Raw genomic sequence first — 24,525 nt, 5'->3', positions numbered from 1 at the left:
GTGGATTTCACTGCCTGCAGCCTGGGGCTAGCATGGCTAACCAAGGAGAGGACCTCTAAGCTGGATTTCTATGTTCCAGTTTGTAAAATGCAAAGAAGGTTTCACCTCAGCATGAGGAGGAATTTCTTTACAGTGAGGGTGCTGGAGCCCTGGAGCAGGCTACCCAGAGAGGTTGTGGAGTCTTCTTCTCTGAAGACTTTCCTGACCCATCTGGATGCATTCCTGTGTGAACTACCCTGGGTGATCCTGCTTGGCAGAGAGGCTGGACTCCATGATCTCTGGAGGTCCCTTCCAACCTCTAAAGTTCTGTGATTTTTTGATTCCATCACCATTTCACTTAACACCTCTGCCCAAGGTAGCTGCAAAGCCACCTGCTCACATGTAACAGGTGGACAGTACTACAGCAAACCCTGCCAGCTCCACCACAACCCCCAGGCAGATGCTCCATTGCATTTTCCTCCTGGCATTACTTATGCAAATGTATGTAAATGCACAGGATCTCAAGACTTTCTAAAACACTTGATAAAGCAATAGGTTAATTAGGCAGGAAATCAGCTGCTCTGCCCTGGAAGATACACCAAAATGCAACCTTACCAATCTTTTGAGTAGTCTCTTTAGGAAAGAAAAAATAATAGCTAAAACTTTGAAAACTCACAAGCTGCCCTCAGCTATGCAGTGGTAGTGCTGTGACTCACTGCATGCTGTTTATTTTATGTTCAAGGAATCTAAAAGCTGAGTATTTTCATTCCTACTTTATCAGGCTTGTTGAAAAAAAAGTAGTCTGAGGCCTCTGGAAGAGCTGTTAAGGCAAAACCATCCCAAACACCATCAAATGCAGAAGTCAGGGCTGGACCCTTTTCACAGAACCACGGAATGGTCGGAAAGCACTTCTGGAGATCAAGTGCAACCCCCCTGCCAGAGTGGGATCACCTAGGGCAGGTCACACAGGAACACATCCACATGGGTCTTGAAAGTCTCCAGAGAAGGAGACTCCACAATCTCTCTAATCTCCGGGCCCATGGGTCCATCAACCTTACAGTAAAGTAGTTTTCCTCATGCTGAGATGGAACTTCCTTGGTTCCTGTTTATGTCCACTGCCCCTTGTCCTATCACAGGACACTACTGTAAAGAGCCTGGCACCATCTCTTGACACCCACCCTTCAGATCTTTGTAAACATTAATATGATCCCCTCTCAGCCTTCTCCTCTCCAGACTAATCAGCCCTAAGTCTCTCAGCCTCTCCTCATCAGACAGATGTTCCAGTCCCTTCATCATCCTCATAGTCTCCAATGGACACTCCCTAGTCTATCCCTGCCCCTCTTGACCTAGGGTCCCAGAACTAGACACAATACTCCAGATGTAGTATCACTAGGGCGAAGCAGAGGGGGAGAGAAGAATCAGCCTTGACTTGCCGGCCACTCTTAAGAGGTTAGGGTGCATTAATGCACTCCAACTTAATTCAAGCTCTAAGATATTAAAAAAATTCCTCTTAGTTTTAGCTGAGGTTTTGTTTTTGTAAGGAACATGCATGGCTCTCAAGGCTGGGGCAAACTATAGAGGGATTACTGAATGGCAGAAGTGCACCAACAAGCACGACGCAGCATGGCTTAGCATTTCTCGATTAAATTCATTTCATAAACCAAGAGATCATTTTCATAAATTAAGTCCACTGTGTGGTTCCAACCCACAGAATGATATTTAAAATATCTGGCACAGCAAGCACACAAGGAGTAGGCAAACCATGACTACCCAGACAGCTCTTAGCCCATAGTGTAATAAGGTACAGGAAAACAAAAAAAGGAGGGGTACGTTGGGATCATGGAGCAAAGCTTCACCTACTGTCTGCAGCATCTGGCAAGCTGAGTATTTGGATTTCAACTAGCAGAGGGGAGATGTAAACTGGGTGTTAGGAAGAAGTTATTCACAGTGAGGGTGGTGAGACACTGGCACAGGTTGCCCAGGGAGGTTGTGGCTGCTTCTTCCCTGGAGGTGTTCAAGGCCAGGTTGGATGAGGCCTTGAGCAACCTGTTCTAGTGGGAGGTGTCCCTGCCTATGGCAGGAGATTGGAAATGGATGAGCTTTGAGGTCACTTCCAACCTAAACCATTCTATGATTCCATCCTGCAGCAGAGCTGTGTGGCAGGGGAGGGGACAAACAACAATGACTTCTGTGAAAAAAAACAAACAAACCAAACTTACTACAGGGGTCAGTCCCTCAGTCTATCATGTAAGAAAACAGACACCCTGCAAGCTACCCATCTTGATGTGTGTGTCTGTACAATGGTTAGAAATGTGGCTCTCAGGAAAGCCTGTTGAAGGACATTTATAATGGGGTGAACAAGACCTCAGACACATCGCTCCAGATGCGTGACCACTGTTCACATCCCAGTGGATCTTCACCTCCCCCTCTAATGTGCTCTCCTGAGATCCCATCTGGAGTACAATGTCCAGTTCTGGTGCCTCCAACAAAGGGAGAGTATTTAACTGCTGGAGCAGGTCCAGAGGAGGCTGTAAAGATAATCAGAGGGCTGGAGAACCTCAGCTATGGGGACAGGATGATGGAGTTGGGGCTGTCTGGCCCAGAGAAGAGAAGACACCAGGGAGACCTTAGAGCAGCCTTCCAGTACCTGAAGTGGCTACAGATGAGCTGGGGAAGGACTTCTGACAAGTGATAAGAGGCAGTGGCTATGAGCTGGAAGAGGGCAGATATAAACTGGAGATTAGGAAGAAATTCTTTCCAGTGACAGTGGCAAGACACTGGATCAGGTTGCCCAGGGAGGTTGTGGATGCCTCCTGCCTGGAGATGTTCAAGGCCAAATTAGACAGGGTCTTGAGCAAGCTGGTGAAAGGTGTCCCTGCCCATGGCACAGTGGGTGGAACTAGATGCCATTTGAAGTCTCTTCTAACCCAAACCATTTTACAGTGATCAACACAGTGCCATAAGAAACTTTAGGCTGTTCCAGTGAATTCTTAGCTGCTCAGCCTTTCATTGTTTAGAAACTCATGGTCAAACAGGAAACCTTAGAAAGCCACTAGCAGGAAAATGAAGAAGTTGACTTTTTTGTGAAAGCCTGGAAGACTGCAATAACAGTATAGGAATATTAAAATAGATCCTAACAAGTGACACTTTCCAAGGAGAAGCCTGCAATATACCTTTTCTAAGAGATTCAAGACGTACAAAAGTAACGTTTGAAGTGTAACTAGCTCTAAATATTAACTAAAAGTACTACTACCAACTGCAGATCACTGATGGATGTAGAGAAAAAAATCCCAAACCCTGACAAGTGGCACCCCAGTCCCATCAAGAAAAAGGCACAGAGCCCTAGCAAGAGCCAAGATGCTCAAGACTTCAGTGCTGCTTTGTTTTGATGTGCAACAGAATGAGCTGAGGAAGGACTAGAAGTGCAGGATTCTCTGAACCCAGAGATATCTGATCCCTATTAGCATCCCTGAGCCAATATAGCCTGAAGGACATTGCTCACTCGAATGAAATAAACCAGCTTCAACCACCTGCAGCTGTAGGTAAGGAAGAGAAAGCATCGTTGTTGAATCAGCTGAAGCCCAAAATAACAGCTGGAGAAACTGCTGTATCAGGAGCTCCCTGCATCCCCAGAAATGGGTAAGAGGTTCTGAAAACAGTGCTTGCAGAGCTGTTTGCCTGCAAGCAGGTACATGCATCTGTTATCAAGCACTAACATTGCGTTTCTGTAACTCAGTTTTACCACTTGTCTTCTGTGGGCCTGGGGAATATCCAGAGAGCTGCTCTTGTCTCTTTGGTCCTGTCCACAGGAGTCTGTTGGTTTACATATCAGAAACTGCAAGTGATTCATGAGTCAGGCTGAAAACTCACAGATCTGACAATTCTGTTTAAGACCTAAAAGAAGAATGGTATCAGAAAAATTCTCTTCAATCCTCCTCTGCTAAGCTTATCAATGCCAGAAGGGGAAAATAAAGCTGAAAGCAGCAGGGAAATCCTGGTTTGCATCAGCCCAAGCTGCTGCACAAGAGGGTGGTGCTGAACTGCAGCACCTTGCCCAGCATCTGACACTGCATTTCAGTCCCAGTGAGTCATTTCTCAGTCCTCCAACTGCAAGTTTGCGGTGATTGGAAAGGAGGAGGAGGTTGAGCATGGGCTTTCCAGTGAAGTCAGCTTGTTTCAGTATGCTTCCTTTTCCAGAAAGGCAACGAGCTCTTTTAAACAACCAGCTGACAGAGAACGTGTTGATAAGCACTACTACTTCAAGGGCTTACTGTAAAAATAATTATTTCAAGTCTGGGACTTGAAGTTGTTTTGGATCTGTGCTTTATGAATCAAGAGCTGATCTGCAAACTATGTGTGAGACCAGAGTTGTCTATCTTTACATAGGCTGCCTGGGCAAGTCTGGCAGAGAGCAAATTGTTTGTCTTTCAGGACTGGGAAAGGTACAGAAAACCCCTGAAAACCAGAGCAGTACATAAGTGGAAACATCAGAGAAGAGAGATCTACCCAAACAGCATTTTAGTGACTGGCTTAAGTACTTGCAGAAGAAGATCATGCAAAAGGCATCCTAAATTGCAGGCACAAATTTTATAACCACTACTACAAGTCAAAATTACATAGAAGCCAGAAGTAACAGTGTCTGCTTCAAAACCTAAACTAAAAATAGATACCCCCAGTCCCCTTCCTCAACTACTTTCCTGATTTTTTGTTATTCTGTAGTTTGGTCTCCCAAAACATAGCTCTAGATTCAGCTCAAAACCACTAAGAGGCAAAAAGACAGAGGGAGGAAGCTCAGTGATGAAGAATTTTGCTTTCCTTGTATCAGTCTTATATTCATCTTTGATTTTTTTGCTCATCTCCAGGCAACCATAATACATCAGATTTGCACACTGAAGGCCCTCACTATGACATACTTTAAAAATGAGCTCTCTGAGCTCTTCTATACAGTTTTCTGTTATAAACATCCAGAGTCCAGCTCACAACGAGGGCCACACCATAACAGAAACGAAATAGCCCTCCTTAAGTACATAGTTGAGAGAAAAGAAGGACACTGAACAAACAAAGCCAGCAACACCATGACACCAGAACCTGCTGGAGCAAAAATGCTTTTGGTGCCTGAATGACCTAGCAAGGGTCTGAGAGACAGCAAAGCAACACAAGCAACGCAGAACCCAACTCTGCAAAGCCACTTTGCAACAGGACATGCTACAGATGAAGGGCATTATATCAGAATTCTTAGTTCAATAACCGAATTATCAGGACTTGGCACCAGAAGCTAAGCAAGTATTGCTCAGTTCAGCATAATGAAAATGTTACTAAGCTGCTTTCTCTTCACTAGTCTTAGGCTACCCAAGTTGAGTATTCTGCTCAAAAACAATCCAAAGCAACAACAACAACCAACTACAAAAACAAAGCCCCACAACAGCAAGAACAACCACAACACAGCAAAGATGCCAAACCAAAACAAGTAAACAAACAACCCAAGAGAAGTTAGTGACTGCTACAGTTTGATATCTCCCAAGAGATTACTTCAGGTGGGATTCTTAAGAATTACTATTCTCTAGAAGTTCTTCCAAATGTTAGCCTTCACCTCTAAAAGCAACTTTCAAATTGTCAGCCCCTAGGAAGCCATTTAAAACATTTCTGAAGACTTAACTACCCAGGTTAGGCAAATTTTGAGGTTAGATGGCTCAGAATGTCTCAAAGAACAATACTGAAGAGATGACCAGAACCCAACAGGTACAGTATACACAGTCCTGTCTCTAACCTTTTGAAATAGCCACCTATTTAGTAAAAGTGGTTGAGAAATGTTTGTGTCCATGCTCAAAGTGCAGAATCCACAGCGGGAGCTCTCTGCCAGAGTTTTTTTAATCACTAGAGGCAACTCCATGTCAGCAAAAATGAAGACGACAGACCACTGCTTAGGTGAGGATGTCCTTGCTGACTGCAGGGGGAGATTGGCCTAGGTTGACCCTTGGAGGTGCCTTCTAGCCCATTCTATGATTCTAAAGAGTACACACCAGAGCTGTTGGAGTCCCTCCAACTGTCCTCAGCATCTACAGAAGCTCATTCTGAAGTACAAACACATCAGTTTCTTCCCTCCACTCTCCCTGCAGTGTCTGCAGCAACTCTTTTAAGCTGGGACAGATGCTTGTGGATGTAGCCTTTTTGGTGCAGAAATAAGGGTGGTCAGGCATTGGAATGGGCTGCTCAGGAAAGTGCTTGAGTCACCAACCCTGGATGTGTTTGGATGTGGCGACTGGGGCTGCGGCTTAGGGCGAACCTTGTAGAGTAGGGATATCAGCTGGACTTGGTGGTCTTGAGGGGCTTTCCCAAGATGAATGTTTCTGTGACTCTGTGAATAGTAACCCCCTACTTTTCCCTCTGGCATATCTCCCCAAATGAACTTACCACAGACTCAGATCAGTGCTAGAGAGTGAGTGGAAACAAGTCCAGCAGCCCCAGCTTCAGCTGTGGTTTGACTAAACCTTCTGCTATGATGAAACTGGCACTGCCATAGAAAAGGTCTTTTGCCTCATCTTTTCTGTTTCTGCATCAACTCTACGCTCTTTGTGGTGACAACTGTCTGCATGGCTGGACCACCGAGACTATGGTTCATCTAAAATGGTCTCAAAATATGTTCTTTTTGCTGTATTACTTTGGAGCTGAGCAATTACTGATAAGCAAAACAGATACAGCTGCAACTTGTTAACCAGGAAGACCAGAATGGCAACGACTAGATAGATAAAGCTCAGGCATAAGACTAGCAAAGTTGAGACATTAGACAGCATAGGACTGAGACACCAAAAGCAGACTGGGGAGAAGTGAGAGATTAAACCAGTTAGCTCCAGCAGCTGCAAGGTGGTTCTGGAAGCCTCAGCCCCACCAAGATGCTCCATAGAGTTTCTAATAATGGCATACAAGGCAATGAGATTTTTTTTACCCCCCAGGTTTTGTCTTGCAATCTAAAAGGATCATGTATATACTCACAGCTGTGTTAAGAATATTAAGGTTGCCTTGGGAACTTACAATGCACACAAAAGAGCTGGGTTAGACTAATTACCTTGCCTCAGTACACAAGGTAGTTGTTCGCCAAGCCCGATGAAAAATAACTCCTCTGAAAGGTGTATGGCCATTAAGTATTTCTACTGCAAACTATTCAGCCCTGCTCTTGCAAGACAAAGCTAATGTTTTCTTTTCAGTCTGTGACATCCATCACCACAGCATTCAGCTACTTCGAGCAATTTTCACAACACCCTTATTAAGCAATCTCTCGACACAAAACTAATTAACTTGTTCTAGAATGGCTGGGGCTCTATAGGAAGATCTTAGGACAGATGTTGGCATAGCAGACCACATGCAAGAAGTTACCATCTCGATCACTCCAACTGAACTCATTTCACTACGTACCAGGACGCAGACCATGAAAACTAACAAGGTCTGTTATTACCATCCCATGGCCGAGACAGCACAGAATGTCAGGGGCGTGAAGGGACCTCAAAAGCTCATCCAGTTCAACCCCCTGCCAGAGCAGGATCTCCTAGACCAGATCACACAGGAATGCATCCAGGCAGGCCTTGAATGCCTCCGAAGAGGAAAACTCCACAACCCCCCTGGGCAGCCTGTTCCAGTGCTCTGTCACCCTCACAGGGAACAAAATCCTGCAGTTTCTTAGCCTGCTTCAGCTGTTCTGCTAAGTGCAAATGTGTGCTTCATCAACACTGAAAATGAGGAAGAAGAATTGGGACTTTGGTTAGACATCCAAGTATAAAAAGAGGAAATGCATGAAAATAGGCCTTGAAAGTAAAAATAATGCATTTATACCAGAGTCTATTACCCACAGCAGCAGTCAGGAGAGGACAGAGATGAATGTGTACTACTTTCAACTCTTTAAAACATCATAGTTCAGCAATAAAGATGACTAATCTGTCAACAAATCAAGATATTCATAAGCCAACATGACTACAGCTCTGAGTGCTTAGCTTTGGCAAGGTTACACTGAAGACCTGCAAATACTCAGTAGCTTCACCTGATTCTAAAGTTGTCATGAAGTTGCACAATGTACAGTTAACAGAATCATCACAGAAACATCCAGGTTGGCAAAGCCGCTCAGGATCACCAAGTCCAACCTATAACTCTACAAGATTCACCTTAAACCACAGTCCTAAGCACCACATCCAAACGACCCCTTAACACACATTCAGAGCTGGTGACTCAAGCACCTCCCTGGGCATCTCATTTCAGTGCCTGACCACTCTCTCCATGAAAAACGTTTTCCTAACCTATGGAACCTTACAGCACAAGAGGTTTGTAAAGGAAGAGCAGAAAACAGGAGTGCACAGCAGGAACTGTGAAATGGGGGTGAGTCACTTACACTAAACAAAGTCTGTCACCTTGAAACTACAAGAGGAAAATAAACATCTACCAGGTTCTGGCCAATGGGCATAAAGCAAGTGTCTGCTCTAATGAGCAAAGAATTAAAAACTAATCCTCTGGAGACTCTTTCTTAAGGCATCTGGTACAGGATATTCAAATAAGATGACTAAGTTGAGTCAGCAGAACAAATTTGTGCCGCCTGTTTGCCTCACTGAATGTTATCTGGCCCTCCCCACTGTGGTTCATGAAATTCAGTTTTGAAAACCTACAGGCAAAAAACCCAAAAACAAAGCAAAAAAGCCCCACCCCACGCCTCTGCAGCAGCAGAAACTACCGAAAGCAGCTCTGCAACTGTTGTCAGAGCTCTTCTCAGTCCTAAGAGAAGCTCTTGTATGTGAGCCTCTCAACAGTTCAGAGAGGTTGCAATACCCTGCATGAAAAACAAACAGGAGGGAATGTTTACTACCTTTAACATCACCATAATAAATATTTACAGTTTGTATTTTTCCTAGTCCCTCCACTAAGCTGCCAAAGCAGTATCAAATTAATTTCTGCAGCACACTTGAGCTTCACACCCAAAAAAAGAACATAAGATTTCATAAATAGCTCTTCCTGTTCCACTTCCTTCTATACACAAACATCTGGGCTGAGTGCCCAGCTGACTTTATTTTAAAATAGTTTTAATTGCTTTATTATCTGCTTTGCTGTAATCAATGCTTTTTAATACATTGTTTCTTCCTGCTTCTTAGAAAGAGCCTTCTCCCATGTACTCTACCACCACCCCCTTTAAAGGACCAGTAAAGTTGGTTGTTTTTTTCCCAAGCTCACTGCCACCAATCTCCTTAACTCCAAGATCAGGAACTTCTTGAACCCAAGCCCTGCAAGGAACAGGGTTTTTCAGTCTGGGGAAGAGAAGGCTAAGAGAAGACCTCATTGCTCTCTACAGCTCTCTGTAGGAGGTTGCAGCCAGATGAGGACTGGCTTGTTCTCCCAGGTAACAAGTAATAGGAGGAGAGGAAATGGCCTTAAATTGCACCAGTTGGCTATTGGAAAGAATTTCTTCACGGAAAGGGTCACCAGGCATTGAACAGGCTGCCTGGGGAGGTGGCAGAGGCATCCCTGGAGGTGTTTCAAAAGACATTTGGATGAATTTCTCAGGACTGTGGCCTAACAGTTGTGTACAGGAAGATGGTAGGTTGTGGTTGGACTTGATCTTACATTTATTTTCCAACCAGGCAATTCTATGATTCAGTTTTACTTTGTCTCACTCATTTGGAAAAGCCACTGGGGGCACAACTGCAGCCATGACCTTCTGCATTAAACACAAACAGCAGCACTATGGTTGCCAATACCAACAAGGCGCAGTCCTCCTTGTCCCAGCAGTTTCCAACCAACCTGTTGTGCTGACAGCCAATGCCCTGACCCAACACAACAGTTCCATTTCCTCAGGGTTTCACTAGTTTTATCATCATGTGTGTTAAATATACAGACCCAGAAGTTACCAACTGATTAACTTACAGACACATTGCTAGTAACAAGTGCTGTGGGTTTGTTTTTTTGGGGGGGTTCCCCCCTCCTATTCAGATAAACTGATCAAAACATAAGTCAGTAGTTTTTATACCAGAGAGCATAAGCTACCTTCTAATTATTTTGAGCTTCATCTTTGTAATGCTCTGCACAACAACCTATCTTCAGTGGTACAATGCTTCAGGAAAGCAAGTTCTTAGGAGGAAGGCTGGGGTAAGTCAGCACTAACAAGCTTGACTGATGTCACAGAAGGAGCACATCTACCTAACAAGGTCTCCAGTGCCATGTTAAAACACAAGGACAGGTAACAAATAAGTGAGCTGTTTGTGTAGTTGTCTGGGTAAAAGTTTGTAGCAGTGAAGTGTGCTAGCTAAGGGAAAAACTCAGATTGAAAGCTAACAAGAACAGAAGCATTTTAGGGCTTTCTGGAGAGATGCTAAGGCTTTCCTAACGTAGAGGTGCTCAAGGCCAGGTCAGATGGGAGCTTGAGCAACCTGGTCTAGTGGAAGGTGTCTCTGCCCAAGGCAAGGGGGTTGGAACTAAATGATCTTTAAGGTCCCTTCCAACATAAACCATTTTGTGAATCTATAATCAAATACATGGACTAGATGATCTTTTGAGGTCCCTTCCACCCTCTAACGTACTGCAACATGCTAGTATGCACAAGGGGGAAAAAACACATCTATTTCTCACACTGGGTATTTCTTCCCTGCTTCTAACTAATAGTAAACAAACCCAGGAGTTAAACTGGCACACAGAGGAGTCAGAATCAACCAGGTTGGAAAAGACTTTCGAGTCCAACCTATCATCTAACACCTTCTAATTAACTAAATCCTGTCACTAAGTGCCACATCCAGGCTCCTTTTAAACACCTCCAGGAATGGTGACTCCATCACCTCCCCAGGCAGCCCATTCTAATGCCAATTACTCTTGCTGTGAAGAACTTCTTCCTAGCATCCAGCCTAAACCTGCCCTGGTGCAGCCTGAGGCTGTGTCCTCTTGTTCTGTCACTGAATGCCTGGGAGAATAGACTAATCCCACCTGGCTCCAACCTCCCTCCCGGTAGCTGTAGAGAGCAATGAGGTCTGCCCTGAGCCTCCTCTTCTCCAGGCTGAACACCCCCCGGCTCTCCTCACAGGGCTGTGCTCCAGTCCCCTCACCAGCCTCGGTGCCCTTCTCTGGACACATCCAAGCACCTCAACATCTTTCTTACATTGAGTGCCCTAGAACTGGACTCGAGGTGTGGCCCAACCAGCGCTGAGTACAGGGGCATAAAGACTTCCTAGGTCCTGCTGGCCACACTATTCCTGACACAGGCCAGGATGCCTTTAGCCTTCTTGGCCACCTGGGCACACTGCTGGCTCATATTTAGCTGTTGCACACCAGTACCTCCAGGCTCCTGTCTGCTCTCCAGCCACTCTGTCCCCAGCCTGTAGCACTGCATGGGGCTGCTGTGGCCAAAGTGCAGAACCCAGCACTTGGACTTGTTAAAACTCACCACCCCTTCTATTCTCCTGCTCTGATGTTGTTCCACTTTTGTTAAGGATCAAGCCAGGTTACAGCCAAGAGTGCCACAGCAGCATCAGGCACACAGTGCCTCATGAGAGCAGTTGAAGGAGGTCATAGACTTTACTGTCTGTTGAATTCCTTGGGCACAGAAAGTACACTCTTTGTAGTGTGTCCTGCAATAGGCTGGGGTGGTGGTGGAAAAACATTATTGATCCATGTCTTGTTATTGTTCCACTTGCTTATTAAGCAGCAAGTGCCATTGAGAAGTCAGGCGTTGCTAAATTTTCAGATCAGCTTGTAATCATCCAAGAAACAGATGGTGATTACAGATTCCAGGGGCTGGGGGGAGGGGGAAAGAGGTGGTGTGTGCTTGGGTTTGGTTGTATTCTGCTAGGGCTTGGGTTTTTTTTCAGACCTGTAGAGTATGCTCAGCAACTTCATTAGGCATTCATTGTCTTCTCCTAAATCTATTAATCTGAATGGTCGACACAGTAGGTGATGTCTCCAGCAGTCCATTCCTCACCTCAAAATTAGTTACAAGAAAAATCCCACTGCTATTAATTCTCTTCCATCTTTGGAAGCGATCTGTTTTGAAGTACCTAAGCCTCACTCCCTACAAATTAAATTCCCAGTTTTCCTAGGAAGTTTCTAACAGAAGCAGGCAACCACCACAAGCGAGAGCAGAGTCACCACCATCGTGCTTAGGCTGCAGAAAACACGGAACCCCTGGCTTTAGTTTTGCCCACAGAAAACAAGGAAGGAAGAGTTATTTCTAAAAGCACTAAGCAAAAAGTTACATGCTACCTTTCTTCTCTCCTTCCTCCAGTTCTTGGAAATCCATCAGCAGTGACAATATGGAGGTAAGGATAAGGATGTTATTCACCGCAACACTTGTAAATGAAATAATACAGGCACGTTTACCAGCTAAAAATGTATCTCCAGGTCATACTAACCGCTAAATGTAAGCATTTGTTTCAGTAGCACAGCCAGATTATCTTTGACACAGGATAAAAGATCAAGATAAGATCAACTCCTAATGATGCAGATGCCTGCAAGATCCAAGCACACTGACAATTAGTCTTTGCTGCTTCAAATCATCAGGATTATAATCTCCTCTAGGAAATGGGACACAGTTGCTTTCCCTTTCACTTAGCAGAAAGTTTCCTTCATTCAGCAGCTCTACTTCAGCATACCAGGACATGAATTTACAGCTCTGAGGCATTTTCTTACTTCTTAAAATATTTAGATAATGTTTACAGGTCTCTCCCTTCTAAATTGTTACTGAATTGAACTTGCATTACCAAGCAAGATTTTGCATTAGGTATCTCTCTACTTCCACCTAAACAATAGCTGAGGCCACCAAATCAATCTGCTTACTGTTTCTGGGATGGAGGATGGGAAGATGTGCAATTTATAAGGACTTAGGGTAACAGACACCTCCCTGCAGACTTCTTTCTTCCCCCATTAAGAATTCACACCTTTGCTGTAAGCCGTCTGCTTTGTGACACCAGTTCTCAAGATCTCACTTTATAGGGTCGTATTTCCTCCTAGCAAAAGGGAGTTAAGTTCTGGCAGCTTTTCCCTAGGATAGAGCTTCTTCACACATTCAATTTAAAACCTAAGAGCCTCCAAAACCCAAATATCAAGTACGGTGGTATTGTGGCCCCAAGATCAAAACCACTTAACAGTCAGTAGAGAAAAGCCTGATTTTCCCCTTTTATCTTCACCAAATGCTTGCTTCCAATATATGCTGCATCCTGTCAGAAACGTGGGAGCTGCATCTCAACTTCACTGTTTCAACACATGCTTATCTCCCAAGACATTTAGTAAGACTCAGAGACTGCTATTGTCTCACTAATTGATATGCACTGCACTGGAAGCACTCTTAAATACGATTTTTTTCAGATGACTGTTACGTTCTAATTTGATTTAATTACTATCATCATGAACTATGATCTGTGCTTGCTTCCTAGCCTAATTTTTGCTTACAGGCTTCTGTTTATTCTGCTAAGAAACCTAAGGATCCTTAATTCCTGTTCTTAAATCCACACATGCAATTTGTATTTCTCCTGTGAGAAATTCTTATTTGTGATAACAGAGTCCAACCACACTGACCACTTACATTCGCTTGCTGGACAGTGACACATCTCAAGTTGCACCAGAGAAGGGTTAGGTTAGACATCAGAAGAAACTTCTTCCCTCAAAGGATTCTCAACCACTGGCACAGGCTCCCCAGGGAGCTGGTTGAACCCCCATCCTTAGAGGCACGTCAAAGAGGCAAAGAAGCTGAGGGACATGATAGAGTTACAGAACGTCTGGACTCAGTGATCTCGAAGGTATTTTCCAACCAAAAGGATTCTGTGATAGAACATTACAAACGGACAGGGTGAGCACTTCCCTCAGGAGCCTGCAATACTTCACTGCTGTGATGTTTAGATTTGGACACATCAAATTTACTTTTTTATACGTTCCCTCATTCAGAGGGATTTTGCTTCCATGGGGCCTAAGGCAATTATTCAGCATTACACTTTGTAGAGGAATAGCATCTGCAGAACACATAGCGGATACTCACACCTACAACCATCACCTTCACAAGAACCAACACTTCTCTGAGCATATTCTCTTGCTGAGCTTGCTCCTTGGGCCTTCCCAATGAACATTAAGTACTGCAAACTAAAAACCTTTGTGTGCACAAACCTTCTGCACACAAAGATATAACACTTCTGCATTTTATCTTCTAACGGGACCAGCTACGTATGCCCCAGCACGTGACTGCAGGAGTCGTGTACAGTATTTGCCACTCTTTACTCTGTTGTTATTTGTACTGGAGAGGTTTTTCCTCTGGAAGTAGTAGTATTTCCAATATGAACACATGTAGCAATGAGCTGTCGCAAAAGGAAGATCTCTATTCTGGTCAGAGATCTCCCCCTCTTTCTTCCCAGCAGCTATTCCATACAAGCCTCTCACTCTATAATTATCAGTTTGCTTTCTTTCATTAAAAGGGACCTGCTTGGGAATTTTGCTATCAATAACATCAGCCACTAAAGGAGGGGCAAGAAGAAACTCGAGTATTTAAATGCAAACCTGGCAAACAGCATATTGTGCACTTCCACAATTAAGAGATTTTTGCTTTGTAGATGAATAATTAGTTCCTTACCAGAACACAGCATAGGATGTCACAACTTACAAGTGACCTACAGAAAACTTAAAATCCTTTGTCACCATTTCCTATCGACTCTCACGGCTATCTTAAGCAGAACATTCAACCGCACTAGAGTTTCTCCTACCACGCCGGTAGGTACAGTGAAAGCATTTCCTGCCAGATCATCACTTCAGGCACTGTGCTGTTGTAGATCTAACAGTGCTTCCCCTCGATGCTCAGCCTTCAGGCTTTGGCCAAAAAGACTACCAAAACGTACACAAAGGAAAAACCCTCCTAGGAAACAAAAGGAATAGTGAGTTAATAGTATGGGTTGCTTCGCCTGTTTCATGAAGCTGTTACAACGTTTGCAGCCTATCTGAAATGGCACAGACATAAAAGGTGTTAAGTGGCAACAAGAAGTAACCCATCTAAACCCAACATTTGGGCTCTGCACCAGCAGAAGTTTTTTTGGCTGAACTATCTTGCTAGCTATTTTTTTTTTTGTGTGATCTTTGGGCTCTCTACACTTTTAACCCGCCACAGGGGCTATTTAAAGATGTAAAGCTGCGACTTGAGCCTCATAATGCCCAAACCATGTGACATCTTTACCAGGCTCCTAATTTTAACGCTGTAACAGCAGCGGTTCAGCGTTACAGCGGCCGGTACCGGGGCCCTCCGGCAGCCCCGGCAAGCCCCATCATACATCCGCAGGGTGATGGAGCAACCCGCAAACATCGCAATTCCGCTTGCTTTACCACACCAAAACCCGGCCCTCCTCCCCTCCCCCAGACGCAGAACCCCCTCCGCAGACACTTCGCCCCAGCTAACTGCCCGGAGGACGGGACAAACTTGGCGGCCAAACGCCGATGTCCGGACTGCCGGGTTGTTGTTTTAACCGCAGCTTATTTATGCAACGCCCGATGGCGGGTGGCGGCTGCAGCTGAGCGGCTCCGCTCCCAGCACCGGCCACGCACGGCTACCACCCGTTCACTGCCTGAGGGGCGGACCCGCCGACGAGTAGCACAGGGGATCACCGCAGCCGCCCAGCTCCGCGCCTCCCGGGCGGCGGGGCGAGCATCCCCCATACCGCCGGGACACCGCAGCTTCCGCGGTGCCCCCCATCCGCGCTCGGTAATGCGCTCCCAGCCGCCACCCCACCCCCCACCCCCGTCTCTCTTTCTCCTCCGCGAGGAAGGAGGGCGACAGCCGGCGGGTGACACCCCGATCCCTCCGGTGTCTCCGCAGCCGCCTGGCATCATGCATCCCCCTCCATTCCCTTTCCCCGCATCCCCGGAGGGGCGATGTCCCGCTAGGGCGTGGGGCGGGCGGAGCTGCGGCGCTTACCGAGTGGTTGACCCCCCACATGAGGACGCTGAGCAGCGGGTCGCTAGCCCGGAACAACTTCACTTTTTGCGCCACGAAGTGTTTTTTCTTGGTCTTGGTTTTACTCGCCATGACGGGCACGATGCTGCTGGGGGCCGCCATGGCGCTGCCGGAGGCGGGAGCGGCGGGAGCGAGGGAGGGCAGGAGGGAGAGAACCGCAGGAACGAGTCAGCGCCCCGGCCCCGCGGACAGGCGAACGGGCAGGCAGCCGGCGGCGGGCTGGCAGCCACGGGATGCCGCGCACATCCCGGCCTGGCCGCCGGTGCCGCACGCTGAAATGGCCCCGCTCGCACGGCGCAGCCCCGCCTCCCCCGGCCGCCCCCGCGGGGGAGCCGCCGCCCGCCACGCACCGCGCCCCGCCCCCGCAGCCGGCGCGGGAACGCCGGAGGAGTTTCGGTTCCTGCCGCGGCGCTACGCATGCGCCGCGTACACCTCGGGCGCCGTCCGCCTCCCGTGCAACACACAGAGACACGCACCACGCACCCCCTGCCCGTGCACCACCCCGAGCACACACACACACTCCCCACGCACCACACACACCCCCGCAGCCCGGGAGGGCGCCTGCGCGGCCGCGGCGGGGAAGGCGGTGCCCTCCGCGCGGCCTCGGAAGACCCGAGTGGCGGGGAAGGCTGAAATTGACAGGAGCGTTTCGGTTGAAAATGCCCTTTAAGATCGCTGAGTCCACCCATTCACTAGCTCTGCCCAGGCTTGCACTAGTCCGTGTCGTTTAGCACCACATCCCACCTCCCTGGGGAGCCTGATCCAGTAGATGAGAACCCTTTCTATTAAGAAGTTGCTTTCAACCCAAACCTCCTCTGGTGCAGCTTAAGGCCATTTCCTCTCCTCCTATCACTTGGTATTAAGGAGAAAAGAGCAACACCCACCCCACTCCAACCACCTTTTAGGGAGTTCCTCAGCTGCTCCTCATCATCTCTGTTCTCCGGATCCTTCACCAGCTTTGTTACCTTTCTCTGGACCCACTCCAGCACCTCAGTGTCTTTCTCAGTGAGTGGTCCAAAACTGCACCCAGCACTCAACGAGACTTCTAGGAGTGAGAAGGATCTTTGAGGCAGGACTTTGCTAATTGCTCGTGGCCTACCTCCCATCTGTGAGCACAGTGATGTGTTCTGGATGGCACACAACAAATACTGATCATACTGATCACTCAAAAGTACTGCACACTTGCAACTATACCTGCTGGCTCCAGATCTTGTGTTGTTCCCCAGCTGATCCTTCAACAAGGTGACCAGTTCCTTAGGGAGAAACAAGAGTAGGGCTGCCTCATGAAGGGAGAGAAACCAGCAGCCGAGGGTCATCCCAGTCCAAGCAGTGCCCTCAGCAATGCAACCCATTCCCACAAGTTCACAGAATCACAGAATTAACTAGGTTGGAAAAGTCCTTCGAGATCATCAAGTCCAACCTATCACCCAACACCTTCTAATTAATTAAACCATGGCACCAAGTGCCTCATCCAGTCTCCTTTTAATCACCTCCAGGGATGGTGACTCCACTACCTTCCCGGGTAGCCCATTCCGATACCAATCACTCTTGCTGTGAAGAACTTCATCCTAACATCCAGCCTCAACCTCCCATGGCACAGCTTGAGGCTGTGTCCTCTTGTTCTGTCCCTGGGTGCCTGGGAGAAGAGACCAACCCCACCTGGCTACAACCTCCCTTCAGGTAGCTGTAGACAGCAATGAGATCTGCCCTGAACCTCTTCTTCTCCAGGCTGAACACCTCCAGCTCCCTCAACCTCTCCTCACAGGGCTATACTTCAGCCCCTTCACCAGCCTTGGTGCCCTTCCCTGGCCATGTTCAAGCACCTCTTAAATTGTTGAGCCCAGTGCTCAAATCCACAATCCATGCAGAGTGGGTAGAGCTAGGTGCTGGCAACAGCACACATCAACAGTCCCAGAGAAGCTGAGGTGATGGATCAGGTCCATCCAGGGAGGCACAACATAGGCACAGGGTCTGTACAGGAGACAGAGCCAAAACCAGGACTGCAGGCAAACTGCCTACAATATAAACCAAAGGTATAGCTGGAGTACAGTGCTGGAGACAGGTCTACCTACAACATAGCTCAAGCAAAACTTAAATGAGCCCTCCTTAAAATGAAATTGAGGTCTTGTGCAAGAAGATGCTCCCAAGTGAGGCTGCTGAGGGCAACTAAGGCAAATAGATGAGCTGAAGGCCCTGACACAGTCTCACAGAGCTGCTCATAAATTAAAGAACTTGTTGCACCAAACAGTTTTCCAGGGATTTCAACCTCTCCATTTCTCTTTTTCCTTCATGATCTCAAGAGCTAGAGGTTGTCTATCCTGATGGAACCCAAACCAGCAGCATTTGATCTCCCTCCTGCATAGAAGCAGTTATTGTATGGTCCCTTCATCTGATGGAGAGCAGAGTAGAGCAGAGATGCCATATTTTATTTTCTGTCATCCTTTCTTTTTTATTATTTTTTTTTTTGGTTGTTTTAGCAAGGAGTTACTTAGGAGTCACAGGCAGACTCAACTGTAATTTTTGTGCTTAGATTCAACAGCACCAAAAACCCTTTGCGTTTCTGCTGCCGTCAATGGAAGCAGCTGAACAGTCAGCGTCTTTGAATGAAAGCAGGTCACTTAGATGCCTAAATATAGACTTCAAGTCAGACTTTCAGGAGAGTTCAGTACCCATTTTACTCCTTACATTATGCTTAGGACATGACATCTGAGCACTGCACAATGCTGCACGCATCAGTGTGGTAAAACCTGCCACATGCACATCTTTCATCTTCTTTCCAGAGTAAATCCACAGAGTGAAGCATTTTGGTTTCTAAAGGTGTAATAAACAAGCAGCATTTTGGTAGGTTTGTTATAGGGAAGGCAAAAGTGAGGAAGTTGCTCTTTTTTGTTGTTGTTGTTGTTGTCGTCATCTTGGCCTAGATTCCTCTGCAGAGCTCTTTCCTGCAAAGAGGGATCCTTGTTGTATCAGGAAAGTTGTTGCATCAGAGGAACAAAAGATACTGACCTTCAGTTTGTGGCAGAATAAAAATCAGTTAGGGGGCTGGGCTGTCATCACAGCAGGGACTGGGACAAAGATTTGTCCTCTCCAATTCTAAGCACCAGGAACAGGATGACTAACTCCCCTCCAGCTCATCCTCTAGGATTCTCTCTCCTTCTAATACTAATTCTGAGAGCAAAATATCTTATGCTAAGCCACAGATCAGGATCCCCAGCCAGTGCCTACACCACAGCATTCTTCACGGCCATGTTCTCTTCACAGTCCACCTTTTCTTTTGGCACCTTCCCTTTTCAGCTCTCCTCCAACTGCGGTTCTAGGCTGTCTCTGTCTGAATGCCCACCCTATAACTAACACAGATCCTTACACCAGGACTCTCTGCAATGTTTTTTTTTACCTTGTGCTTTTTCATTTCAAAGCTCCCTTCTAGCTCCACTCCAGCTCCCAGCACTCTCTCAGCCCTAACCTTAACCCTGACACAAACCAGATGCTGAACTTTGGACATAGTCTCCAGCCAGCACCCACATCAGGATGTTTTTGCAGCCAAGTTCTCCTTGCAGCCTGCACTTCCTTGGGACATTCATTTTCTATCCCCAAGCCAGCTGCAGCTTTTGTCTTTTTCTTTCTGTTAATGATAACCTCAAACCTCACCCTAAACCTGACTGTTATGTTCAGCTTTAGACCTGGTTCCTCAGCCAGTAAGTTCTCTGTGGCCCAGTTTTTTGACTAGCAGCTGCTTTCAGTCTTCCCTCCAGAGGCTCTTTTTTTCTCCCAACACTAATCCTAACTCTTGCACTAGCTGTACACCGAGCCTTAGACCAGGACTGGCAAGCAGCACCCACTTGAAAAATTCCTTGCAACTCAGTTCTTCCTGTGCCTAATGATTTCTACACTCATTCTAACTGCAGCTCTTGAAGACAACCTCTTTCTGCAGTCCACTCTTCACTTCAACAGCGCTCTCCTAGCTCTCTCCAGCTGCAGCTATAGCACATCTCTTAGCTTTTTCTCAGACCTAACCATGGCCATAGGGTGAGCCTTAGAGCAGAGCCCACACCAAAACATTTCCCTTTCCAAGTTCTGTGTCCATCCCACTGTCTTTTTCTGAAGCTCCTCTGTAACCCTATTCCAGCTGCAGCAGCAGGCTGTCTTCTCAATCCTTCCTTCTCATCCTTACTAGAGGCTGAGCCTTGGACACAAGCTCTCACTAAAGTGCTCACAGCCCTGCTTTTCTTTGCTCCTTATGGACAGCTTTTTGTGCACTTGTGAGGGAGGTTTTTATTCATATGAAAGTTGTATTTCAGTCCACTAACAATCTTTTATAGCATGACACTGCAAGTATATGTTGCAGTCAGCATTCCTGGTGCATATACAGAGATGAAAGACCTTTCTGGGAGAGTATTAAAAAGCTTCAGAGCCCAGTCTAGACCTGGTATAGCATTGCCATCAATGCCTGGAGAGAAGCAGCTCGAGTGGCATACCTCCAGAGCTGCTTTCACGCTTCACTGTAGGTGAAACTGTTTCTTTCACTTCACAGACAACCTGTGAGCAGATTTAGACACCATGATGGTGGTCTTGGCACTGACAGGAGACTGAAGGGCCCGACTATGATTGCACAACCTCTTCTGAGGTTGCAGCAAGTCCTTAGGTAGCTCTTGGAAGTCTCAAGATCTGTAGTTTACAGTGTTGGCAAGAACATTTGTGGAAATAGAAGAGGAGATTAATCCTCTAGCTTACTGCATGATTCAACTCCTGACTGGCACTTCCTACTTGACTTTAGTGTCCATCTCTCACAAATATACAAGTGTCTGAGATTCCTTTGGTGGCTCCAGAGATGTTTGATAACTGAGTGTTAAGTTTTTGCAGCCTATGAAGGCTGATGAAGGGAGCAGAGTCAAGGTCAATTCACAGAGCTGGGGAACTGTGTTAAATAAATAGGTGTGATATCACTGGTGGACTAAGCTAATCTGTTTGCAAGCACAGAATGTGCTCTGCTTCTGATGAAGTAATTTGCTATCCTTAATAGAACAGAGTGGGTTTGGAAGCTTCAGCAGAGACCAAAAGGAAGGCCTTCTTGGTTTTTTACAAGCTGTAAGATAAGCTGGGAGAAAACATTTTTCATCCTGTCTGCTTGATTCCCCCTCCCACCCCCACCCCACCCCACCCCCCCCCGTTGGCACAAAATTTTCTGCTTCATCCCACTTCTGGAGTAAGATGCTCTTGGTTGGAAACTGATGGACAGGAGGGAGAGAAGAAGAGAGAACGATCTAGCAAAACTGTGCAAATGAATGTCTGCCCTTGGATGAGTTCATCAATAGCTAGAATAAAACAAGGGTATGAGCTCTCACCTTGAACAGTAAGAAAAGCTAGGATTAGCCACAATTACCATGACCATTCCTAAAAGCTGTTTGCACTTTTTGATGCTTGCTGCAAAATGATGTTGTATAGACATGACACTTTCTGTTACTTTATTCCAGTACACAAAAAAGAACACAAATCACTTGTTTTTTGTTTCACTGGCCATCCAGAGCAATTCATCTGAGGAGCTGAGTCCCTAATTTTAAGGAAAGGGCTATCATCTAGTTTTTAAGGCAGGCTTTGCCTAGCTACTGGAAGGTAATATTTCCCTCTACCATTATTTTCTGCAGCTGCAAAGAACAGAAGGCTCACAGAGTTTCGCTGGGCCAACTGCCATAGAAACTAATTTCAGCTAAGGCAGACTTCTAAATTGTTCCATTACTCTGTAAATTGGTCTGGGCACATGTCACTTCAAGCCAAGCAGGGTTACTTTAAATCTAGCCTGTAGTGCTAAAATAGTGCCACTCTTTTAAAGACCACATCTTGCAGACATGATGAAAATAAATAATATCTGAAGTGAGTTGATCCTTCTACAGGAGCATGAAACTTACGAGGATGTCAAACCATTTTAATCAGAAAATACTTAGAGATCAGACCAGATATTTTGAAGACAAAGCCTTTCCTTTACTTGTAAAGCAGAAAGGGAGAAAGGGGAAGCCAGCGTCTACAAACTGTTTTAAATACAGGCTCCTTAATTGCTCTGTATTCAGAAGAACACAGTCTGTATGTGGGGATGACTACTGCCTATGTATGGTTATGGGCAGGAGGCATCACCTGCCAGTTTGGAGATCTGGCATCAAGAGCTAGAGGAGTCACAGAACTTCACATTACTGCAGAACATTCCACACAGCCTACAGAACAATATGTGAAATACAAACCAAAACCATTATAGAACCACAGAATCATTTCAGCTGGAAAAGACCCTTAAGATCATCCAGTCCAACCATTCTCTAACTCTGCCAAGGCTGGTTCTAAACCATGCCCCTCAGCACAACATCTCTGCCTCTCTGAAACACTTCCACGCACGGGGATTCAACCACCTTCCTGAGGAGACTGTTCCAATGATTGAGGACATGCAGGGAAGAAGCTTTTTTTCTGACAGCAAACCTAAATCTCCCCTGGTGCAGCTTGAGGTTATTTCCTCTCATCCTATCACTTGTTACTAGGGAAAAGACACCAAATCCTTCTGTCTTCCACTTCCTTTCAGGGAGTTGTTGTAGAGAGGCAAAAGGTCTCCCCTCAGCCTCCCCCAAGCCTAACCACCCTAGTCCCCTCAGCTGCTGCTCACCAGACATGCTCTTCCAACCCTTCACCAGCTTCATCGCCCTTCTCTGGACCTGCTGCAGCACTTCAATGTCTTTTTTTTTTGAGTTAGGACCCAAAATTGAACCCAGTACTCAAAGTGTGGCCTCACCAGTCCCAAGTACAGAGGGAACAACTAAAGTTAATTCACAAAGATCCAAGTAATAACTTCTTCAGCAGAAAGGATTCTGACATTTTATTTTATGCACTACCAGTTTCCTTTTGTTCCTCTACAGGAAGCACAGAACATAACCAAAGGCCTGCAAAGAGCCTATCAGCTCCAAATAGAGATGCAGCAGCTAACCTCAGTGATGCTTTGGGGTTTTTATGTTGGGTTGGTTTATTTAAAGGTGAAAAAAAGTAGACAGCCCACTCCAGTCTAGGCTTGAGAAATGAGTGGAGGCAGGCACAACTCCTTTAGTCACAACCCTAAAAAGCATTAGAAGCCAAGACAGCTCCTTCTCACCTTCTGCAACTCTATAAACAAATCACCTAAAAGCCTTGCTGCAATCAGCACCCAGCAGCAGCATCCATCTGAGCTCAGACACAGACAGCTCTCCCCAGGCAGAGAAGAGCTGAAGCCAAACCATCCCACTCCCTCCGGGCCCCTTCGCTTCCCTTTTATGACTTCCCCACTCAGGCAGCACAGTTCTCAGTTCCACCTCCCCACTTTAATGAGCCACAACTGCCAGGTTTTGCAGCCTATATGGTCTTTGAGGGTGAACCTCTTCCTTTTCCTTTAGTGAAGGCTTTTAACCCTTTCTTAACTTCGTCAATACTACACTTCAAACTTCTGTATTACTACTTCAGTGTGGAGAAGACTGGGAGGAGATCTGATCAAACAAATATCTGAGGGGTGGGTGTCAAGTGCCTGGGGCCAATCTCTTTTCAGTGGTCAGCATCAATAGGACAAGGAGCAACAGCTACAAACTGGAACATAGCAGGTTTCACCTCAACATGAGGAGAAACTTCTTCACAGTGAGGGCAAGAGAGCCCTGGCACAGGCCGCCCTGAGAAGTTGTGGAGTCTCTTTCTCTGGAGACTTTCAAAACCTGCCTGGATGCATTCCTGTGTGAACTACCCTGGAGTGATCCTGCTTTGGCAGGGGAGTTGGACTCCCTGATCTCTGGAGGTTCCTTTCAGTCTCTAAGGTTCTGTGATTCTGTGTGCTATTTTCTAGAGGAACTAGGATTTTCTAGCATGTCTCCAGTGATTCAAACTGTTTTACCAGGTGTGTTCTGCTAACGATGGGCAGAACTCTTCCTGTATGCTGTTGCTCTGACTGGGAGGGTAGAGGGCAGGATAGAAAACAATATATATTAGCCTATTTTTCTTCTTTTTAAAAAACCCTTCCCCTCCCCAGCAAATAGATCAAATAGATCAGCAAATAAACCAAAATTAGATGCCACCTCCCTGGAGGTGTTCAAGGCCAAGTTGAAGAGGCCTTGAGCAACCCGGTCTGTTTCTGCCCATGGCAGGGGGGATTTGCACTAGATGATCTTTGAGGTCCCTTCCAACCCAAACCATTGTTTGAATCAATGAATTAAAATGGTGGTATTTTATGAGTGGCATCCACTACATGTAAGCTCAGCAGGGGCGTTCTGTTTATATCTCTTGTTTATTTTTCATCCTGAAAGGCATTTTGCTCAACATCAGGTAATAAATGTCACTTTGATTAATCTATTAATTGCACTTCTGTCTGTCTAAAAGCTCAACCCTTTCTTTTTTTCTTCAAACATGCTTTTTTCCCCCCTCACTTATTGAGATGATTTTGAGCTTCCTGCATGTGGTTTTAATAACCATTAAAAGATAAAAGGACACACACTTTAATACTAGATGGAAAAATAGAATGTAATATTTAACTGCACATCCTTGAATAAAAAACACTTGGTGCAGAGCTTATCATAGAACCATAGAATGGTTTCAGTTGGAAAAACTCTCTGAGATCATTGAGT

The 24,525-nt window shown here is 46.1% G+C and overlaps 1 protein-coding gene and 1 long non-coding RNA gene across 3 annotated transcripts in view; both read right to left on the bottom strand.

Annotated features, from left to right (window-relative positions):
- Nucleotides 1-16,216, bottom strand: part of PIP4K2A (phosphatidylinositol-5-phosphate 4-kinase type 2 alpha) — a 123,777-nt gene extending 107,561 nt beyond the window's left edge. For both annotated transcript variants that reach the window (XM_064162514.1, XM_064162515.1), the window contains exon 1: nt 15,878-16,216. In XM_064162514.1, coding sequence (XP_064018584.1) covers nt 15,878-16,018 — 141 coding nt within the window. In that variant the 5' untranslated portion in view covers nt 16,019-16,216. The remainder of the gene's footprint in view (nt 1-15,877) is intronic.
- Nucleotides 16,217-18,347: 2,131 nt separating this feature from the next.
- Nucleotides 18,348-24,525, bottom strand: part of LOC135185815 (uncharacterized) — a 40,506-nt gene continuing 34,328 nt past the window's right edge. Inside the window, exon 3 of the long non-coding RNA XR_010306630.1 lies at nt 18,348-18,858. This is a non-coding gene — a long non-coding RNA (uncharacterized LOC135185815). The remainder of the gene's footprint in view (nt 18,859-24,525) is intronic.

Source organism: Pogoniulus pusillus, chromosome 23, assembly GCF_015220805.1.
Source record: "Pogoniulus pusillus isolate bPogPus1 chromosome 23, bPogPus1.pri, whole genome shotgun sequence".
NCBI classification, from domain to species: domain Eukaryota; kingdom Metazoa; phylum Chordata; class Aves; order Piciformes; family Lybiidae; genus Pogoniulus; species Pogoniulus pusillus.
The sequence above is the reverse complement of the archived record's forward strand: the minus strand, read 5'-3'. Positions and strand labels throughout refer to the sequence as shown.